This window comes from Microchirus variegatus (genome assembly GCF_963457635.1).
Source record: "Microchirus variegatus genome assembly, chromosome: 17".
Lineage (NCBI taxonomy): Eukaryota > Metazoa > Chordata > Actinopteri > Pleuronectiformes > Soleidae > Microchirus > Microchirus variegatus.
In genome coordinates this window covers 3,592,906-3,615,579 of record NC_139818.1, presented here as the reverse complement: position 1 = coordinate 3,615,579, position 22,674 = coordinate 3,592,906, and the positions used below count along the sequence as shown (strand labels likewise).

Genomic DNA, 22,674 nt, shown 5'->3' with positions numbered 1-22,674 from the left:
AAAGGGGGGTTTATTACTACTGGATCAAGTTTAAAAAAGAAAAGAAAAACGTGATTTGTTTTAAAAATCCCATCTCCTCTTCAAATCTCTCCTTCCTGGCTGTTTCCCGATGAGAATCCTGCAACAGTCTGTGTTTTGTTTTATGGTACTACGTTAAAAACACACATTGCTTGAAGTGTCTGCTGTTGTTTATCTCCTCTGTGATGCGTTCGCCAGGCAAGGCGTTCTTTGTCTGAAGAGGGAAGAAAGTGAAAAGGAGAGCAGGATGGTAGCAGGGGGTCAGAGGCTGCTGCCGTCCTATTTAGCATTAAACGGATTCTCCTCGCTCAGGGCTGATGAACAACACTACAGCAGAATAATAAGGTGCTGTGAGACTCAAGCTGTCTCCTCTGTACGGTCCCTGTCAGCCTGCTTCAGTCTAGGCCTTGAATCCAGCAAGAGGTGGGGAAATAGGGGTTCATTCCAGGGAGCAATATAGGGAGGGTTGGCGTGGTGGAGACTGTAGAGGGCTTCAGTTTCCAGGTGGATGGAAGGAAGCAGGGTGTGTTTGTACCTGCATTGCTGTGGTAGAGAAAGAAAAGTGGAATTAATTATAAATGGAAGGATATTAGTAGGGACAAGCTGATGCAACACTCACTCAGTACATTTACATGAACAGTTTAATCAAGCGAAGGCCACAGTGAGACAGGAAACTGCACAACTTGCAGAGTGAGTATACATGTGAACGGCGAGATGGATGGTGCTGTGGTTCTGTATGTTTCATACCTGCTGTACAATTTGTATCATGTACATGATACAAGTTAGATCGAGCATGGCTCTTGTGGTTGCCATGTTCAACTATGCGTATAAATGCAGGAGTAATCGGACTATGAATCACATTATCCAGGTATGTTAGTCCGAATAAGACTAGCCTGATTTAAGTGGGACTCGCATGTTTACATTACTTGGATGTGGAACTTTGCGGACCGCAGCCCAGCAACTCTCGAGCTGCGGTGAGAGTTTGCGGAGCGCTCTTGTCAGGTGGAGACGCTGCAATATTAAGCTCTGAAACTTATCACAGTGTTTCAAAATAATATTATTAACGTGTCTACAGTGACAAACAATACTGATACACCACGTACGTTTGAACATGTGTGGATAAGATCAAAGAGGACGGTTATTACTCACTGCACAAGGAGGATCAATTTACAGCTTTTTTACTTAAAAAAAAAAAAATATTCAAAACAAGTTCTTTTTAGACCAATTAGGGATGGGAATTTCACAAATTTTTAGAGTCGATTGTCGAGGTCCACGTGTCGAATTTTTTGTCGACTTATTTTTTTGTTTTTTATTTTTTTTTACATCAGCAGCAACAGCAGCAATGCGGGGGTGTAAACTATTCTACACAGTGTACTACTTCATTTTAGGCTCAAAAACATGGCTGTTATGTCCATTATTGACCATCAGAACAGCGATAATAAAAATGAGGGGCAAAAAAAAGAAAAAAAACGGACTCTCCGCTGGAACGCGCGTGTCGCCACTCGCCAGACAGCTCAGGTTTTTGAGAGTGAAGTACAGTGATCCTGACTGGGTGAGATGCCGCCTTCATTTAGCGCGCGTGTTGTGTCCCCCACTCCCGTCCTAAACTTAAGTGCAACCTCGTTCGCACTGCACGCACACACACGCTTGGACGCGCACGGTGATGCGCGCATGTGGGAGCGCAGTGAGCCTGGACAGCAGGATCACCTTTTCGTGCACAGCTTCTTTAACCTCCATGGTTGTGAACTTTACGCGTTTGTGACACTTCGACTTTTTTTACTATACATTTTTTGTCGATTGTCGATCGATTTGTCGACAAAAAAGTCCCATCCCTAAGACCAATAGCGACATGTAAATAAAATTTAATGGGTTTTAATAATTTGGTACCTAAGAAATCTCAAATGGCACAGATGGTGCCAAACGAGAGAACGCCTAGAGATCTCTTTACTAAAACCTCTGTAATTTCACTCACTTCACTGCTGCATCACTTCAGCAGCATCAGACTTTGCACAGCTCATGTCCACATGGTACATGACTTCCATGCGCTCCTATTATTCGTGATGAATGCATCAGCACAGATCATAATTATCAGTTGTTTAAATGTGGTTACAGAGACCACATTGGACTGATATGGGTATAAGTAGGAATTGAAGGTTTTCAATATATTAGGGGGTTAGATGGGGAGTTTTGTTTTAATGGCGGTTGTTTGTCGTCTTAGATCTCCTTACCTTGTGGATGCCCTATGTAGAAGTGCTGGTGTGCTCCTTGCTGAGGTCCATGCTGAGGATGCTGGGGCACTGAGCCAGGACCCTGCTGTGGTGGAGGCTGCAACATCACTAACTGGGGCTGACCGTGGCTCCCAGAGTGGTGAGGACCCGACATGGCCTAGAGAGGGAGGAAAGGAAATCAGGATATTGTACATTCTCAACAATGTTAAGAAACATGAAATAATTAAGGTTGGGAATTATTTTGGTGGTTTCTTTTTTAGGAATGGGAATGACAACATTTTGAAAGTCGATTGTCAAGGCCACATGTCAATTTTTTTCAAATAGTCTGCCTTTAAAAAAAAAAAAAAAAAAAAAAAAAAGCAGCAGCAACAGCTGCAGAAAAATATTCTACTGTGTACTACTTCATTTTAGACTAAAAAAATCCCATCCCTATTTCTTACTCTGGTGCTACACGGTTACTTTCAAAATGATAAATGAACTGTACTTTTTAATTTTAGTATATTAAAAATGTCAACAATATTAAAGAATAGCTCAGCGTTCTAGATAACGCATCGGCCCTTTGCACTATGATTTGGGACTATTAATGCATTTGTCTCTTTGAAAGTTTGCCACCCCGTCTGTGTGCTGTGATTGTTTTCCAAGTCAAAACTGTTCCAAAAATATTCCTCACATTTTTACCATTAACATTCAGCCACAAAACTCACCCTACCCTTCCCCAATGAGCGAGCAGAACAAAGAAACCCCCAGCAGCATCGTGCTTCCTATTAGATTCCAAGAACTAATCATGATGTTAACCATATTTGGAAGGCCGGACCACCTGATCAGCCTCTTGCTTAAGTGTATCAATTTCACCGGCGTAAACAACTTTAGAAGCATACTTCGCCCCATTGTCAACTTAAATGTGTCAATCGATCCTCCAATGGTTTTTTTCTACTTCTCAAAATCACTTGGTTTCATTCATGAGGCTAATATCTGGCAGATTATACCTTACCCAATCCGTTTGAATAACTTTAAATATGTCAGTACAACCCATAAAATGCTTATTTGAAGCTCCTGTCTCGTAAGTTTTAAAATCACTTGATTTAATTCCGCACGATTGGTTGCCGGGCTCCCTTCCATTTAATTTTTTTAAGGAAAATATGAACTTCAGAGTGAAAACAATCCAATATTAACAGAGAGATGGACGCCGACATGAGCAATCTCACGCAGAGTTGCAATGCAGGTGAAGGAACGGAAACCATACAGCATCAAACTAAGCTGCTCTGTGGATCCATACCTGTGCTATCTGTCCCAAGGGGTATGTAGAAGGGATGCCCTGGTGGCTGTGGATGCTGTAGCCCTGAATGGGGTAAGATCCCTGTGGAGATGTGTGGCCGGGGGGCATGTTGGGCGGGGTGGGTGCCGACAGAGGACCCGAGTGGTAGAGGGACTGTTGTTGTGGAGCTGACTGGGCATTCTGAAAATAAACACATATAGAGTCATATGTGAATGACAACAGAAAAAGAAGAAAACAACAGATCCAGGCCTCAAGAGGAAGAGTCTTGTGAAGAAATACAGACTGGGGGAGCTTGTCCATAAAAGGAGACTAGGTGTGTGTACACTACAGCTCACCTGTCCAGGGCTTGGTGCAGTGTGTTGTGGAGGAGGCTGGTTGCCTGTTGGAGTACTGGAGGGCTGAGGCTGATGTACTGCACCAGAGTGGTGGGAGAACGACTGTGGAGCTAGGGAGACATTACAAAAAATAAAGTTTTGGAGGTTTCTACCAACAGCGGAACTTCAAAATACTGCCACTGCACATTTTCTGATTTGCTTTAATGATTTCTTCACTAACCATAGATGCCCTGCTGAGGTCCCTGAGGTCCATCTCCTTGTGTAGCATACTGGGGGCCTCCTGGTGGCCCCAGGGCTTGGGGATGTGGACCCCCACCTTGACTGATCATTCTGGCTCCACTCTGCAACATGGAGTACATTGGCTGGAGAGAAGGGAGAGAAAAGAGGAACTCAATTAAAAAATAAATACATTTTTATTGAAAATCTAGTCTGGCTACGTATTACAAATATTCATAAAAACATGTCGTCCTGGTCTTCTCATGTGAATGGGATTAATCATTACAGGTATCTTTAATTAATTGTAGCTTGTTAATTGTAGGATATATGCAGCTTAATTATGACTTGCCATTGTTATATATTATATATAAATATTATAAAATTATGACCAAAATTAAATTGTAGCTAGCCCAAACTGCTATCAGGTCTCGGGCTGGGCGATATACCTGTAGAGTTATACCGGTATATTTTTGAAAGCGATATGTAGTTGAGACAATATCGCCATACCGGTATATTATATATTATTTTTATGTTGCCTTGCGAACGCTATTTTATAAGGCCCAGTGGTTCTCTGAGCTGACAAGCTGAGTTCAGCTGCTCAATCCCACCCCTTACACGTACGTACTACTGCGCTGAGAGACAGACTCGAATCTGACGACTCTGACAGTGTTTTGCTTAAGGTGCATTTGCGTAATATCATAGCCCATAATTTCCGAAAATATACTGTCAACTAGTGATATCAGCACAAGAACCCTAACCCATTAATAAAATTTAAAATTTTAATTTGACCAAGAAGAAATCTATTAAAAATATTATATATATATATACACGCACGCACGCACGCACGCACGCGTTCAAAAATCGTTGAACTTGCAATTCGGCTAAGCTGTGGGCTTTCATTAATTTTTCTCCACTGCTATGCTAAGCTGTGACACCGCAATGCACGCAAAGCACACTAGCTAGTGGTGCTCAATAAATACTTCAAAGTGAGACTGAAGTTTATGCATGTTTTAAATAAAAGTCACGTTTATTGTTGCCCCTGGGATCGGGGGCAGCGTCAGACGCAGCGACAAAAGCGTCATAAAACCATGTCTAACTTTAACAAACACAGACATGCTGCATACCCACAGAAAGGTCAGAAACTCAGCTAGAAGCTCATATAAATAATTCTTATGTTCACGAAACACAGTTAAAACACCGATTGATCAAACAGCAGGAGCGGAAAAAAACCGTCAGCGCACACATTGAAAAGCGGCACCGGAGCGCCAGCGTGATTATGTAAACAAAAAAAACATGTGTCAGCTGGACAGCGGAGAATCTACAGATCCCAGCGGTACCATTTTTATCACTCTACAAACAAAGATTCCGCAGCTGCACAGGTACTTTGCGGGTGCGGGTCTTTTCAAAATAAAAGAGCCGCAGTCGCAAAGTACCCCCCGTCGATTAGTTGATTTTTGGTCGAAATTTCAGGGCTTTAGTCGACCAAGAGTTTCTTTGGTTGATGACAGCCCTAGCTATGGCGCTGCGTAACTGAAGGTGCTGCAGAGCCACAGAGTTGTTATTACGCACCGCACAGAGAGCATCGATTTACGGCGAGTTATTATACGTTTTTTGGGGGTTTTTTTCAAAACAAGTTCTTTTCAGATCTGTTGTGACATGTAAATAAAATTAAATGGGTTTTTAAAAATGTTAATAATAATAAAATAAGATCAAGGTAAATTGAAAACCTGCATTTACTTCTTGATTGGTTCTTCTCCACCATAACTCTACTATCAGGTGATTATGAGAAAACCCATCAACACTTCCACCCCGTCATTGCTCTCATAACAGAAAACTGAGCACCATTGTTGTTTTGAGTTTAAAGTATTTTTTTGGAACTAAAACAACACAGAGGAGAAAATCAGACATCATATGGTTTGAACCAACGTGCATGCCAAAGGGTGGACACAGATTAATCTGATAATGAGCTTAAACTTTCTTCTAAACAAAGATCAATTTTATCTGAAAACATCACCCTCAAATGAAAATCGGCTCTCTATTTTATTGTTAGTGTAAACACGTGGACATCATACCTGTCCAGGATAAGGTGTCATGGCCTGGAGGACCTGCTGTTGGCCGTACTGCTGTGGGTTGTACTGAAGGTAGGACTGTGGGTAGGGAGAAGCCACCAGTGGGGCTCCAGCTGCTGAAGCTGCAGTTTGCAGCAGCGGGGGTGCTGAGGTACCATGGTCAGAGCGTGGAGCCACGACTGATCCTGGTGAAAAACACAAAAATGTGTTTAAATTAGATGTTGCCATGTTTACATATTTTAGAGACCACTGAGGCAAACTGCCCCTTTGTGAATACTGGCTTTACAATAAAGCTAGAATTTTGTTCTTTTAATTGAATGCATTTTGGTGTCACAGGTTATACAAATGTTGCCATCAACAAAATAAAACCTTAATATACCATAATATACAGCACTTGCTACTGATGGATTGCAAAATCAATCACTATTTTGATCATTTAATTTACTCAAGTGTTTATTTTACCACTTTTAAATGAAATGAAAAAAATTGTGATTTAAATTAATTACATTTGAAGTCCAAAATTCTGATTTATTTTTGGGAAACAATTAACATTTTTCATAATTTTACCAAAACTTATTGAAATAACAAATAGATTTATTGAGAAAATAATCGGCATGAAAATTCTTATTATTCAGTCCTATTCAACATTATAATATGTTAAGCATGTTTCTAGCTGTGACATTGCTAATTGAGAACCTATTTGTCACATGGCAACTTCATACGGAAACTTTAGGCTTAGAGCACAGCTTTCACCTTTGGTCCTGGGGTATTTTCCCTGGTTGACTGTAGACATCGTGTACTGGTACATTGGTGGAGGCTGAAAAACAGAAATGACAAAGAGATCAACATGAGTAAAAGAGGTGAGGGGAATACAATATTAAACATTAATTGATGAGCAATGGATTATTAATCACTTTGTTGTTTTTTTTATTTAAAGCAAAATGCCACATACCTGCACAGGGTGGATCTGTGAGACGTAGGAGAGGTAGGGAGTGGTGTAGAGAGGCCCCTGTCCACCAGGATGCTGAAGGACCACTGGGCTTGGAGGAGTTGGCCGAGGTGGAGTGGGTGCAGTGTTGGGCTTTGTCTGTAATTGTAGACAAGTGCAGTGAAACATATTTGAAACACAGGGGCAAATACGTCATATATTCCATGTTGTTGTTTTTCTTTTCTAAACTGGCTATTTCACACTACATGCATTCTTGCTTTTAAACAATTGTTTTCCCATAAAAATAAATCTATCAAATTAATTAGGGATGGGGCCGATCCGATCCAGTCATTACAGACGTAATTGACTGTGTGTGTGTCTGCTGAAAAGTCTCCTCGTGATTCCCTGACTGCTCTGCTAGCTGGTCGTTTGTGTGCGCGCTGCTCTGCGCTCACTGAAAGTTGCTGTAAACGTTGTAAAAGTCGTACATATCATACGTGCCTGTATAGAGTTTATTAAAGCCTTATAATCAAAATCAACAATGATAATAATATTAAAGCAAACAGGGCTTCCATATCAGAATAGTATCGGTATCGGCAGATATACAAATTCAGAGATCGGATCGGAAGGGGAAAAAAAGTGGATCGGTGCATCCCTAAAATCAATGCCAGTGAACTCTTCCTGTTTCCAAGAAAATGCATGAAATCATAAATACCAAAATTGTGGTAGATAAACAGTGAGATCGCTTGGAAAAAAAAGTATACTTTCTTGTTTGTATCTCTGTGACTTGGACATACTTATGATGTAGGTATGTCCAATTTTCATCCCGTTAACTCACAAAGTATATGGGTAGAGTTTTGTTCCATAAGGATTCATTAGAAATGCAGTGTCTTACCATAGGCATCTGAGGTTTGTTAGGGTTGAACTCTTTAGCGTTGGGGTTTAAGGTGGATTTCTTTACTTGGCTAGAAATGGGGGAAAAAAAGGAAATTATGTCTTTTTGATTTGTAAATATAAGGATAGGCTGATATTTTATTTATCATCATGATGACAAGGTAATTCCATTTTAGAAATCTTCATGAATGTGGAAAATGCTGTCTAGCCCAGTAACATGCAAGTTTTTCACTTAAAAATGTTCACCAAAAATATGTAAAGATCTGTGATGCTAAAACCCCCCAAACCAAGCTTGTACTTCAAATTCATAGCAATATAACGAATCAAAATGATTTTGTTAAGGAGATCTCTAATCTTTCTTGAAACTCACTCTGCCACGCCCTCCGTCTCAGACCTGCCGTCCTCACTTCCTGGAGTCCTGGCTGGCTGTGGGGCGGCCGGTGACTGCCTGTCTGAAACGGGTGCGATGGTGACAGCTGTTGGGGGACCAGGTGTAGCTGTGATATCCTTGGTGGGGTTCTCAGCAGGAGCAGGTGACTGTTGAGGCTGAGAGGGGCTGGATGCCAGAGGCTGTGGTTTAGAGTCTGAAGCAGGGTGAACGTCTGAAGGTGAAGGTTTGGCTGAGCTGGGCTGGGACACCTCACTGACAGCAGGAGGGGTAGCTGCAGCTGGAGAGCTGGGAGAGCTAGAGCTGCCTCCGCTTGGCTGGAGCTGGAGGAAAAAGACCAGAGTTTAAGTGACACAGACGCATGAAAGAGCTGCCTTTCTCATCACTGAGGTTAAAACTTGGAAAATATAAGTTTATGAACAGCTCCTGCACCAAAGTCCATAGATAAAGATTTTAGGGACATGGGAGCTGCTGGTCTTACTGCTGCCTTGTTTGGCAAGGCAGCAGTAAGTGTCAAACACTGATGTCACTAGAAAAACATAATATTTGACCCAGCTGTGTTGTTGTTGACCCTAGCAGTGGATCATCAAATCCTGTGTGCCATGATGTAAAGTCACTGATTTTCTCAACGGACTGTTGTGCAGGAAACTATGCAATTTATTAAACCACAAACTTCTGTTTCAAATTAAAAGAGGCTGAATAAATAAAGTGGTGAACACATTCTTAAAATATAATTAATTTCAGCCTGCATATATTTTATTATGTGAGCTTTCGGATAATGACTCAAATCTGTTCAACAGCCATGTTTTCAGTGAGAGTGAGCCTCTGTGTCTCAGGCTGGTTGTCAGCATAGGAGGTGCACACTGAAGTCAGTACTAGGTTTCAATAACTCATACAACCACATGACTGTTTCTTCTACCCGTGCCATGGCCTGACAAATTAAGGAGAAAAAATTAATTGCCTTCATGATTTTTTATTTTTTTATTTTTCATTTCATTTCTCATCCCAAAGCTTGAGTGCAGTGCAAGTGCAGTTCTTATTGTCTATTTATTACTGGTAATTGACACAATTAAAACATAAGGCCTAGTGATTTGTCAGATAATAGCAATCACTCATGACTCGGCTTCTTGATTGCTCAGATTTTCTCATTTCACACATGAGTGAAAGCAAACTGAAATCTCACCCTAAATTCCTTGCCAAATTTCCTCAGCGCCTCGATCTGTGACCTGTGCAGCACAGAGGGTGCTGGTGCAGAAAAAGGAAACAAAGGTTAATGAAAAATGTGAAATTCTGAAGAAACTCATTCCAGGCCATCCTGGAAAAAAAAATCACATGACATACAGTGGGGTATGAGTAGATTTATTTCCGGTATTTAACTGGCACCAACTGAAAATAGTTCACACAAACCTTTACTATTCTTGCTTTCCTCTGTGCTGCTGGGACTCTCAGCTGAACGTTCTTTTGCAGCTGCACCAAGAATCTCATTCACTGCAATGACGAGAAAAATCATAAGCTTATTAGGGATGCTTCATTACACTCCACCTTCAATATGTTGTTCACTGTTATGAGCGGACAGAGAAAATTACAGGCTGTAGAACGTTTGGACTTTGATTTGACTTAGGTGGCGATATCATAAGACTTTGGGTCATAAGATCGTACCATCTACAGGGAAGAGAGGAGCAGGGCCAGACGTCTTCTGGGCAGGTAGGCTGACGGAGGAAGTGTCTAAATATGGCGTGTCCTGGAAAGAGCCTGATTTAGGAGAGCGAGCTGCTGAAATTACACGAGAGAGAAGAACCATCAGTAATTATGCTGAAAAGATTATAAGAGCAGGTGACAAGATCTGAGTGTAGCTCATACCTGTGGACTGAGTGTGTGAGTTTGGAGTACGGGCCGACCTGCTCGACTGTGGCGGTCTTTGGGCTTTAGGGGAAGTTCTAGCAGAGACTGAAAAACAGGCACACAAAAAAAACTCCATGTTTTTTTTTCTCACAATTTTACCTTGGCGGTAAAGCTAAACCAAAAAAACCTTTCTGACCCAAGTTCATACACTTACCACCATTAACAGGCCTGCCTGCATCAGTAAGTGAGTGTGGGAGTGAATGAGAATGAGAGACTGTGTGTCCTTGTGGGGCAGGGGGGCTGCCAGGGGAAAGGGCAGCAGAAGCAGAGGTTGGTGTAGGAGTGGGTCCACCGGGAGGGGCAGGCGTGTATGGGCTTGCAGGACCAGAGCCTGGTCCTGGGCTGGGGCTTCCCTGGGGATGGTGGGGGGCGTAGGCGCCACTTCGCCCCGACAGAGGGCTGCTCCTCTCTGATGGGGAGATGCCGGGTTGTGGCCCTGCAGCAGAGGGCAGCGGGGGTCTGGGTGAAGAGGAGGATGGAGTGGTAGAGCGGTAACCTCCACTCAGACGGTTATGCGGTGGAGGCCCACCGGCACCTCTCTCAGCTCGCTCACGCTCCCGGTTCATCTCTCTCTGACGCTGAGGTAATGGAATGTACTTGCCCTCCCTGAAAGAGACAGAAAATCCTTTAAATTCAGAAACACATGACAATCGATGAATTGGAAACAGAAACGCCTCCGCTCGCTTCTATGTAAGTTTTCTCTCACTGCAAAATAAGCCGTGTCATGGAAGAAAAGCTTTGGGTTATAGAATTCGGACAATGGGAGGAATTACACTCTTTCTCGAGGAGCTGCATGAGAAGAATGACTGGCCAACTGGTTGCCCTCAGACCAGTGCCATGTTTCATTTTCCCTGCCTCCTCTTTCAGATGCCAGACACCAAACAAGCCTGGATTTAGACAGGTATTACAGACTCAAAACATTTCTCTGGAAGAGCAAAGAAAAAACACAAACAGACAAGGATACATATGGACAATGCTATGCGAACAAAAGAGTGATATAAAAGCTTGCAAAAGGAGAGATGGGCAAAATTCAAATGCCTGTAAAGTGAAAACTTATTGTTGTGTATTTTTATTTTCATTTAAAGGACTCGTATTATACCCTATTTCTACAAGTTAACCGAGTTCCCTGGTGTCCGAACATACCTGTGATATCCTTTGGTCAAAATACCTTAAGGATGAAGCACCATAGCAGTTCAATTACACTGAATAACTCTAGCTGTCACATTGACATCATATATAAAATGTATCATGCGTAAATCCTCTGAGGCTGGAAGTTTGTTTAGAACTCAGGAGAAGTCAACATCGCATGTTTTATCTCCTGTACTTAGACTGAGATGCAGGCTTTTAGCCAGCAGGGCGTTCGGGCGTCCTATTTTTTCCTCCTGTTTCTCCCGGTAACCACCGAAACGATGTTGTGATGATGCACATAGAGTCTGTCCAAAATCAGTTTGGAACATCAATAAAACGATTCCAACAAGATGTGGACATGTTGGAACAGCACATATTAAATGCTTGAAAGTCTCTTTAAGCAGAGGTGAAACTTGGCTGCAGCGCAGATTATGAACTCCCTGCTACAGAACTCTCTTCTCTCTCTCTTTGAGCAGTAAACTAAAAAGATCAGCTCATCTGATGCATCTGTTATTCCCTTATTTACAGCACTAAAGTGTCTTCTACACTAGGCCTGTCGCGATATTCAATAAATCAATGAATCGCACGATAATTAAAACCAGCTCGATCATTGTTCTGGCCGCGATAAATGATTTGCATGCTTTTTTGTTTTCCCCGTCTCTCTCTCGGGTCTTAAAGTGTGTGAAATTTGATGTAGTATGCATGCCAGGTGGCTAGGTGGCGCTGTGAAGCACTGCCATACAACAACACCAGGAGCGCGCGCATGCGCTGAAACTTCCTTCTACTTCTCTCTAGTAGCGCTGAGTAGCCCACAGTCGAAAACCAAAACATTGACTTGGCGTAATTGCTGAAATGACTCCTGGATAGGTATCAGAGCAGCTAAGGCGACTTGAATGTGGGACTGATGGATTCTAATCCACATGTTTGTTGTTGTTTGTCTGTACTGCACATGGATCTGACGTCAGCGTACAGGAGGATAGCCAGCTTGACGACGCTAAAGTTGGCACCACATTCTCCCCCGGTTCTCTTTAGAGAACCTGAGGCGAATGTGGTGCCAACTTCAGTGACGAATGTGGTGCCAACTTCAGCGTCGTGCCAGCGTGAGCAGCTCAGAAAACACTTTCGCGTTTTCAACCCTTTAGACGGGAACACGACAGCGGAGCCGTCGCCGTCTAAACGAAAGGCACATCTGATCATATATTTTGTCGGTTTCACCCGGGAGCGTTGCCGTGTAAAGCCAGAGAAACGATGAGTGAACCCTCATGTCAGTCACTTGTCTGTCGCATGGTGTGTGGGGAGGCGGGACTCCTGGCGTAGCCTACCACAGCAGAGTGCAGCTAACCCATTTTATTTATTGCTTTTGCTTGTTTGTTAATTTATTGTGTTCTAGTGTTAAATATTCTTTAAAAATAAAAGTTTATTTCTCTTTGAAAATGTGTACCTGCATTATTATACCATTATCATTTTAGATGAAAATTATCTCAGAACAACAATATTATCGATTATCGCAATAATTTCTAAGACAATTTATCGTCCAGCAAAATTTGTTATCGTGACAGGCCTATTCTACACAAAGGTTGAGACCACGGAGTGATAACAATGAAAAGTGCGCTCTTGAGAGTCTGTCAATGCGTTTTACTAAGCTCTACTCGGATCCCCTGTATTTCATCGCGACTGTACTCGACCCTCGTCATAAAGATCATTATGTATGTGTCATATATGGATGTGGGGATAAAACTGCACATGGAGGAATTATCCATTCTGCGTTGGATACGGAGAGTCTGCTTACAGCAGCACACAGGAGTCAGCAGGGGCAGTGCGCAGAAAGAAAGGCCTGCACCAAATGAGGGGCACCCTCTATAATTGCAATGCCTTAACTTTATACACAGTCCAGCCATAACAACAAAATTAGATTAAAAAAAAAAAAAAAAAAAAAAAAAAACAATGTTAGAGAATTGGCATAATAATTAATTTCGGTTTTTCAGTTTTGTTTTTTTTCCAATTCGAGTTACTGGCCCTTACTTCATGAGTCACCATAATGATCCTTCAAAAAGCCTCAGAATGCCCCTTTTTTAACCCAAATTTTCCCTCACCTGTTGCTGGCTCCTGGGCTGTCTCGTCCCCTTTCACGGTCTCTGTCTCGTGGACTCTCGCGGCCTCTCTCCCGATCACCGCCGTCACGCAACACAGCACTGAATTTGTCTTCCTCACTTCTGCCCTCATCATTTTCCAGGTTGGCACGATGACGATACTGGGGGCTAGACTCGATCTCACTGGCCAAGCGAGCCGCTCGTGCCTCCCTCTGCCGAAAAACATCAGAATTGCCTCTTTCTAGTGGCACACTGGGCAATGAGAGAGAAAAGTGGGACAGAGAAATAAAAAATCCAGAAAACATTTGATTAAGTCAATTTCAACACCAAATACTGAACAAATGGGATGATTAACTAGGGCTGGGCGGTATGACCAAAAATATATATCACGGTATTTTTCAAATTTCGAACGGTTTCACAGTATCTGACGGCATTTTTTTTTTCATGCATAATCAGGTGTTCACAGCATTTTCTACTCATTCTAACAGAATTACTGTAGTAGATTAACTTAGGATGGTCTATTTTACTGTCATGAATACTGTAGAATAACTCCACACTAATACAAGTTTGCATGGCCCCAGAAAATGATGCTGTTTACAAAGAAGAGCTCATGATTCTAATGACGTGAGGAATCAGAGTGCAAAGACAATTGCAGTCAAAATACACAACTTTGACTGTGCAAATCAACATCTTTTATAAAAATCCCTGTGTTACCTGCTGATGTGAAGGGTGCTGACTTAACTTCATGCATTCTTGATATTCCAAGACATGCTTACTAGGGCAGTCAAAATTGCTCAAAAATTATATTTGAATATTCCCTCTAAAAAGATATTCAAATATATTCTGAATATACATCACCTCCGAGTTGACTGCAATCCAGTTGATAAATCCAAAAAAACATGGAGGCAAATGTACTATGTACGAACAACTTAAAGGAGACACATTATATCCTATTTCTACAAGTTAACCTCTTCTTCCTGCTTGAAAATGACATGCCCGGACTAAATTATCTGCAGTTACAAGCTCTATGTGGATTAGCTTTTATTTAAGATAATCGTGATTAGTCGATTAATCTGTAAATAATCGATAGATTAGTCGACAACAAAAATAATCGTTAGTTGCAGCCCTATGCGTAAGTCAACGTAGCATGTTTTATCTCCTGTACTTAGACTGAGGCGGATCACAAAAACATGAGTGAGTCATCTTTATTTCACACTTATCTAATCACAGGGCCTCCATGGTCCCAAATATAAGTATTACAATTATTAAAAAGTTGATTTTGCATAATATGGCCCCTTTAATGTGGGGCATATGACTCTTTCCCGATTTAAGGGGGCATTCCTTCAACTGGAAACTTCCAACCAAAAATGATACACAACAATTGATTGTTGTCCATTGATGTTGTACATCAATGCTAACTGCTCACATTTCACTCTGAAAACCAGTGTCCATCTCTATAATTAGTGTGATTCTTCATAGTTTTGATTGATCTCCATATAACATACATCAAACTCAATGAATTGATAGAAATACTCACGTATACATAGAGAGGCTGGAATCGTATGTTGATGTTACTCCATATTTTACTTCATTGAAACGGAACATTTCATTGGCGTCCCAGCCGTTGGACTGAGGAGGGAATTGGGGAGATAGCAAGGTGGTAAAATAAACAGTATTTGAAAGTATGGTGTTCACATGTGGTGTGTGGCGGTATTTCTGGTTCTACACTATATGTGAGGAACAAATCTTTGGACTCAACTGTTAGTGTAGCGCTAGAAGAGAAATCACTGACAGCTAATGCAAAAAGTGCTTATCCTCGCCCGATTCATAGAAAGTGTGGTTATAAATAAACATGTTTATGCATGCAGGCAGGGTGGTAGGGAATATCTTTGAAAAATGAACATGTCACATTATATTTGCCTACTTTTGATGAAAGTTACAGCCCAAAAATCATTAAGGTAATTGTTTTATATACCGGTGTTTATGCGAGTAGGAGACAAATGGACTCACCGCATCATTTTCCAGATCATAACTCTCTCCATTGCTGTCTCCCCCCTCCCATCTTTGCAACACCTTCTCCTTGTGCTCTCCATTGACACGGGTGGAGGTGATGGCTGTATCTGTGAAGGTGTCTAAAATTAAAGACAAGATTAAAGGCCATTATAAAAAGCAGGGATGGGACCAATCTGATCCAGTATCGGGTTCCGATACAGACTTAATTCACAGATCGGGAAAAACTCAAAAACAACTGTAGAGATCTCTGATCCGATACTTTGCTTTAATGTTGTCTGCTGAAATGTCTCCACAAGTGATTCCCTGACTGCTCTGCTAGCTGGCTGCAAAAACTGGAATGGATTTCCTGAGCGGTTCAAGAAATCCATTCCAGTTTACAGCCAGGAGGTGAGCATTATTGACCAGGAGTTAACCAGGAAAATAAGCTCTGCTGCAGGTCCTCTGCGGCAAAATTGTGCATTCTTGTAATATTTAGGTTTATGACAGAAAGTTGCTAGATTTGTCACTGTTTTTAAAAATTCTAAAACATTGCCAAGGGTCTGTAAAGTCATACTTGGAGCTTATTAAAGCCTTATATAAAATCAACAATAATGATGATAATAATATTAAGGCAAACAGAGCATCCATATCGGAATAGTATCGGTATCGACAGATAACCAAATTTAGGTATCAGATAAGATAAAAAGCAGATCGGTGCATCCCCAATAATCCACATCTTGCATTTAGTCAAGTCAAAACATACAACACAGTGGTTATATTGTCTCCTCAAGAGGTTATTTCAGGTCCTTCCACACTAGAATGGTCCAAATAATCAACTCCTTCCTAGAACCCTGCAAATTATCATTGAAGAACACTTCATACATAAGGGACAACATCCTCAATTCTCAAACGGTCGTACTCATACCACCAATGGCACATAAGTGCCTACTAGTGAGGGTGAGTGCCCACTTCCATGGGAGGATGACAGCATGAGTTCTTCTCAGGAGGTATTAGAGACTGCTCCACAGCCGATTCTTATTCCCATATGTAGTCACAACCACAATTTTAACTGTTGGTCATACTCTATAGCCCCTGCTAAGATCCATATTTTAACATCATTCACAATGGTGGCAAAAAGATCAACATTTTCTCAGGTGGTAGGTAGTAAAAATGTTTGAGAACCACTGGACGACATGCACCTGCAGCTCCCACACCCAGTGGATAAAATATGTCCTCTTCTTCATGAAATTAGAGAAAATGTGACACTCCATGGTTCCAGTAGTACATTTTTTAAGACTTGGCTGCCCTTGTTGGAACACGTCGGGTCCCTGCAGCTGGTCATCCCCCCATTCCACAACCACTGCATTAACATCGTAGACACCCTGCTTGCTCCAGTAGCACTCGCTACACACTTGCAAGAATCAGGTTGCAAACGTGTATATAGCCGACTGATTACTTGATTCTGTCCAGCTCTCTGATCACCGGCTGAGCCACTCCTCCCTCTCCTCCAGCAGCCGCTGCCATATACAGGAACACAGTATCGCAAATATGTGGAATTCCTGGACAAATTTATTGAAAATTTTGAAGCCCGGTTTGGAGATTTTCCTCTGGGAAAACGGGTCTTGCTGAGTATTGAAAATCCATTCCTGGTGAAAGATTTGACAGAATTCACAAATAAAGCCCTAAAGGTCTGCCCATGGGCTAGTGCTGCCTATCTTCAATCAGAGCTGATTGAGCTTCAGGAAAACAATGCACTGCAGGAATCTCTCTGTGACCCTGCCACCCTTTGGACGAAGATGGCCCCTGCAGCAGGTGTGCCAGTCTTGCAGGAAATGACCCTGCACATTCTTTTGTGCATGACTATGGTAAAGAACAAATACAGGAGTACACTTACTGTGCTTGGCCCTCACAACTTTTGTGCCCAAGTTTAAAGAACTGGTGGCACAAAAAATGTGTCACGTCTCACACTGATGTGGACAGAGCACATCATCATTTGTGCATTGCTCAAATCTTCCTTTATTTACTGTCTTTTTTTGTTTGTGGTTCGAATTTGAAAATACACCGTCACTGTTCCGGACCCTGGAAAGATTAAACATTTGTCGAGTGGACCTTTTGAATTTCTAATTGAGTACCCCTGGTGTAGAGAAATGATCTAGTCTGCGTTGGATACGGAGACCGAGAAGCGCATGGCGCAGGACCAGCGCACAACACCGGGGAGAGAGAAGGGGCACAGGGGCGTTGTGCAGAAAAAAGGCCCGTATGTCTGCACCAGATGGGGGACACACTCTATAATAGAATATACTATAATTGCAATGCCTTGACTTTAATGAGATAATGGTCCTTCAAAAAAGCACAGAATATCCCATTTTTACCTGAAATTTTCTCAAAAGCGCTCAAAGCCACACAATTTTTCGGGGGGAAGACACAAAAAAGGGGAAAAAAGGCCAACAATTCGACATGTGGGACTCAACAATCGACTCTCATTCAAGCCCTAGTTTTTGTAAATGCAATCACTGATAAAAGCTTTGTTTGCATCATTTAATCTATAAGGGAGAGTCAAAGTCACTGATAATCAAATGCTCATGCCCACCCCTAGTGTTTACAGCTTTCCTTGCACATTTACCTCCATCCCCCCTGAGTGTGTGTGCGTGTGTGTGTGTGTGTGTGTGTGTGTGTGTGTGTGTGTGTGTGTGTGTGTGTGTGTGTGTGTGTGTGTGTGTGTGTGTGTGTGTGTGTGTGTGTGTGCGCTTCTGTGTGTTGTACCTCTGGTGGCATAGTTGAGGTCAACATCTCTGCAGATCATTGTCACCAGGTCTGAGGGGCTGAAAATCATAGTGTCAGTGATGTCCTCCCTCCGTGGCGGAGCCGAGGTTGATCCGTCGTCCTCACTGCGTTTGTGTACAGCATCCACAGCCAACTCGCACTAACAACCAAACATGAAAAGAGCAGATGAAATTTGAGGACTGTGTGAACCATGGCGACAGGAATCGTCATATAAATGAAGTGTCATATTGATGAGGTGTTTACTATAACACAGGCAGGATTGTTTGTGGTGCTTTGCTGAACAGGCAAAATAAACTTTTTTTTATCAACTTGCATTTCTTACCCGAGAACTTAGAGTCTTGAATATGCCTTCAAATACACTGCCATTCTTGACTCTTATGTCACAGGTGGAACCCTGAAAGAGATTAAGATTTTAGTAAAACCATAACCAGAAAACAAGCTCCTGTCTATATGAAAAAAACATGCTCAGTTGCAACTTTATAAACAAAAAAAGGCAATACAGTGCATTTTTTCCAGCCCAAGAGCCAAACTTTAACCAGCAGCCTCTGCCTGTGTCTTGCTGTACCCCAGTATAACCTCAGACAGACTCATCATGGAAGGTTATGTTTAATCTCCAACTACGGTAAGACAATGACGTAAGATGCTCTTTTTAATTTGGAATAATTATTAAAAATTGGGAAGGATACTAAAAAAAAACTCACCACAACAGCTGTGAGGAAATGAAGCATTCTGGCATTGTTGTATACACCCTCAAAAACCTGCAAACAGAACAAGCATAGTGTCAAGACAAAGTTTCCAGTTGGGAAATGCTGAGAACTCTAAATGTGTGTGAATTTCTCTCTAAATATGAGTATGTGCATGCTTAACAACTTTGTTTACAGTTTTATGCTGAATGGACAAGGGTTCCATTCAACTCACAAAGGTACCTTAGATCTGCCCTGTTTAATTTTAATGATGCCTTTGATCTGTATTCATCAGTTATTACCTTTGAGTGAAAAAACCCAGAAACAAATGACAAGTAGCTTCCAAGAGGAGAACTTGATAAAAAAAACTGGACTCTTGAAAATCTTGAACTGTGGAGGGCAAAATTACCCATCTTAGTAAAAAGCCTGCTGGAAATGATTATGTATAGTTGCAAAAATGTCATAAAGGAGCACAACCTTTTTTGATGATGATATAAAATGTTAAGATGTTTACAACCAAAAAAGCAGATACAATAATAAAGAAAACAGGTGGGAAATGCCGAAGCAGCATTCAAAACGTGTGACTAGCATGAAAAGTGCCACATACAGTTAGCTATATTTAAGCAAACACAGTGAGTCAGGCTTCTGCTCAGTCACTTCAAGACAAAATAGTCTTGCTAACTTCAGCATACATGACTGTTGAGCATCTCTGGCTGACAGCCTTCAGAAAACAGTCAAACTGGCTTACTGAGAACAAAGAAGAGCCCGTGCACATAGTCAATTGTCCTGCACTACCTTGCAATTGCTCACTGTGCCTCTTTTTTTGTAATAGTGTCTGGCAGACTGCACACCAAAAGGTGTAATGCTACCTTCCACAATTCAAATTTCTTCATCACAGTTTCAAGTTCTCATTCATTCTTGTCCTAAATCATTTTACCCTCATCCTGTAATCCTTCTGGGTTCTTCCTCTCTCTCAAAGCTCTGTTTAAAATTAAGAATCTTGCTGATCTTGTGTGATCTCTGTTCTGTAGTTCTTCAACAAAGTTCCCCATTGCAGTCTCCATCTCCTTTTGGATACTTAATCCTTCTCCTTCCTTTGATGATTTCTCATGCAAGGATTGAGATGAGTGAGCTAGAATAGTTAGCTTGTCTCATAAAATAAATGGGGTTTTTTTTCTTTGCACTTTTCTTCCACGATTTTAATCGCAAAACTTGTCCCTCACAAATCTTACATCAAAGCGTGTGACTCACCTAGGAATTGTGAGCAATGGCTTTTCTAAGTGTTTCACAATTGTGGAAAGAACTGAATATTTCCCATAGGAAATGAATGGAGAGCACAGATCAATGGCTGATGGAATTCTGTTGCCCCAGCAAACCATAAACAGATCAAATGACATGCATGTTTAGAAATTTCTCCTGAGAAATGTTCTAGTTGCCCGTGTTCTTCATCTTGTAAATACATATGCAAGTTTATTTAAATAAAAGCACATTTGACTTCACGTTGATTGATGCTGAAAAAACATCGCTGTGACAAAGTGTTAACGATACATAAAATTAGCCGATGCCTTTCAAATAAAAGGGCACTAAGGTGGAGTTGAATTGCAAAAACTTACGGAGTCCTCTTTTATAAAAGAGAGACAGTTTTACCACACTCCAAAATAGAAGATTAGCCACACAGTTTATGTACAAATGACTCTCTATTTCTGTAAGTGTAATCACTTAAACTTATCAACATGTTACTTTACCTTAACTCTAAAACATGATGACAGTAGAGGTCATTAAGATCCACATTTCACTAAGATTTTACAGGTTTGCCATTTCAATTTTGCCACAGCACATAACATGTTCATTTACTTCCCATAGTTTGTGGATCAGAATACTTACAGGTGATGACTGGAATGATGGCTTTGCAGAGGGTCGATTCCTGTGGTGGGGGAAAAGCACATAAAAACAAAAAACTAAAAAACATGTTTGGCGGCTTAAATATGAAAGGAGTTTAGCTTGTTTTTAAAGCTCGTCATGGCATTCCTCATATACAAAATATGGCTAGCTGGGAAGAAAGAGGCGCTTCATTAGAGACCTGACAAAGCCCAAACTCAGAATTTTTTCAGCATTTGTAATACGTCCTTTGATATCTCTCTAGTTTCCACTAGAGATACATTCCACCCGCCATGCGCCAGAATTCAGCTTCCACCTTTCATTATATCAAAACTGAGACAATTTATAAGTAACGACAGCATCTCTAAAAAAGGTAAAACAATGTGTGTAGTAAGAAACACACAATCGCACATTCAATAACTAAATTACGACTGACATGAAATGCACCCCCCATAACGACTGCACACATGGGATGGCATCACTGCTAGGCACACACGGTTACAAAACAAAGAGACAAAGCTGACGAGAACTCAGAAAACATAAAATCTAATACAATTTGACCACATATGGCCTAGTGCTAACCATTAAACCTTATCAACATTATCAACATTAGCTATAACGGCAAGCTGTTTTCCTGGCACGAGATGCGTGTTGTTGTGTTTTTAACGTTTTGCAATCGCCAGCGTCCCCTCTCTGACACTGACAGGCCAGATAAACTTTGTGTCGCTTTAGCGCTGATTTGCTAACCGTATCGTTCACCACGCTTGGACCCGCCTTGCGTCCTCGCTTTTGTTCAATGTGAGCATTCTGATTGCTCAGCTGACTCTGTCAATTTAACACGAGCACGTGTCATTGGCTAGAGAGGCGTAGGACACGCCCACTACGCACACAGCGCTTTAACCGGTAGGCCTTGGAAACAGTACAATCCCCGGTCTCTCCTACCAACACTCCCCTAGCTCACTTACCTCCCGGTCGGTGTTCTGTTGCTGCTGTTGGTGCCGCTGACTGGGGAAGACATACTGGCGGGGCCCGAGGTTCCGTTAGATGCTTTTCTCCCGCCTGTGCCGGGCTGCTGTTGTTGTTTTAGCATTGCGAAGCACGAGGCTTAAAGAGTATCGCGTGTAAGCGAACTTATAAACAGTGATACTCACGATGTTAAGTTTGTTTAACAGTGAGCTATGTTTCACAGTATCACCTGTCCTGGGGAGCGCAGAGCCGGGTAACCTCAATTAGCCCGGCTACTGTAGCTAATCTCACCAACTGAGTACGACTCGCTTGTGGCCTACAATGTAAAGCCAAAATACCTCCGTTTAGATTAAACGTAACATATAACTTAACAGACTCACCCCCACTGTCTACTTTATAACCATATATATTATGTCAAAGCAAGCGACTGATAAAAAAACACGAGTTTCCGTGCAATTATTTAGCACTAGCTGGCTACGTTAGCGTTAGCTTTGATCCTCTAGCTCACTTCAGACGCTTTCCCTCCGGGATTTACTTTCTTCTCGCTGTCGCGTCGCCTCGAGTTCGGCACCGCTGACCCTTCCGTTAAAAATGAAGTCCCAAACGTCAATGTCAGTTGCCTAAGAAAGTTAGGTTTTGCAGTTTTCTTACTGAAAACCGGCAGCGGTCGGTCAACACCACCTCTCGGTAGTTTCACTTGACTCAATCCGCGCGCGGCGGAGTGGAAACCGGCTGGAGGGGGGAGGGGGCGTGGACGTGCTCGTGCGCCTCTGACCCACTAGTGAACGCGCGTACGTGGAATAAAGTGCACATTGAAGCGATGTGTGATGAAATGTGTTTTTTTTGTTGTTGTTGTTTTTTTTTAATTAAATGTCTGATGTAAACAAGAATGGACGGTA

At 41.8% G+C, this 22,674-nt stretch overlaps 1 protein-coding gene across 2 annotated transcripts; it reads right to left on the bottom strand.

Annotated features, from left to right (window-relative positions):
* Positions 1-42: 42 nt before the first annotated feature.
* On the bottom strand, positions 43-22,466 carry atxn2l (ataxin 2-like). 2 transcript variants are annotated; one of them, XM_083904356.1, is made up of 23 exons: positions 21,775-22,466; positions 20,816-20,855; positions 18,950-19,006; positions 18,571-18,642; positions 18,228-18,387; positions 15,483-15,604; positions 15,010-15,101; positions 13,476-13,724; positions 10,409-10,860; positions 10,213-10,299; positions 10,012-10,125; positions 9,760-9,840; positions 9,536-9,597; positions 8,335-8,675; positions 7,966-8,035; positions 7,095-7,229; positions 6,896-6,959; positions 6,146-6,327; positions 4,078-4,219; positions 3,858-3,967; positions 3,523-3,702; positions 2,247-2,403; positions 43-561 (listed from the first exon to the last, which is right to left on the bottom strand). In XM_083904356.1, the coding sequence occupies exons 1-23, from the start codon at positions 21,897-21,899 to the stop codon at positions 512-514; spliced, it is 3,144 nt and encodes a 1,047-aa protein (XP_083760482.1). In that variant the 5' UTR covers positions 21,900-22,466; the 3' UTR covers positions 43-511. The 2 variants fall into 2 exon arrangements, with proteins under 2 accessions (XP_083760482.1, XP_083760483.1); XM_083904357.1 differs by having other exon boundaries at positions 10,012-10,122.
* Between the last annotated feature and the right edge of the window lie 208 nt (positions 22,467-22,674).

Bases quoted from the DNA above. Each gene is read 5' to 3' on its own strand.
- atxn2l (XM_083904356.1), bottom strand. From the start codon at position 21,899: ATGCTAAAACAACAACAGCAGCCCGGCACAGGCGGGAGAAAAGCATCT. The intron at 19,007-20,815 runs GTAAGTATTCTG...TTCTGTTTGCAG, and splicing joins CATCATTCCAGTCATCACCT to GTTTTTGAGGGTGTATACAA. The intron at 3,968-4,077 runs GTTAGTGAAGAA...ATGTCTCCCTAG, and splicing joins ACCTCAGCAGGGCATCTATG to CTCCACAGTCGTTCTCCCAC.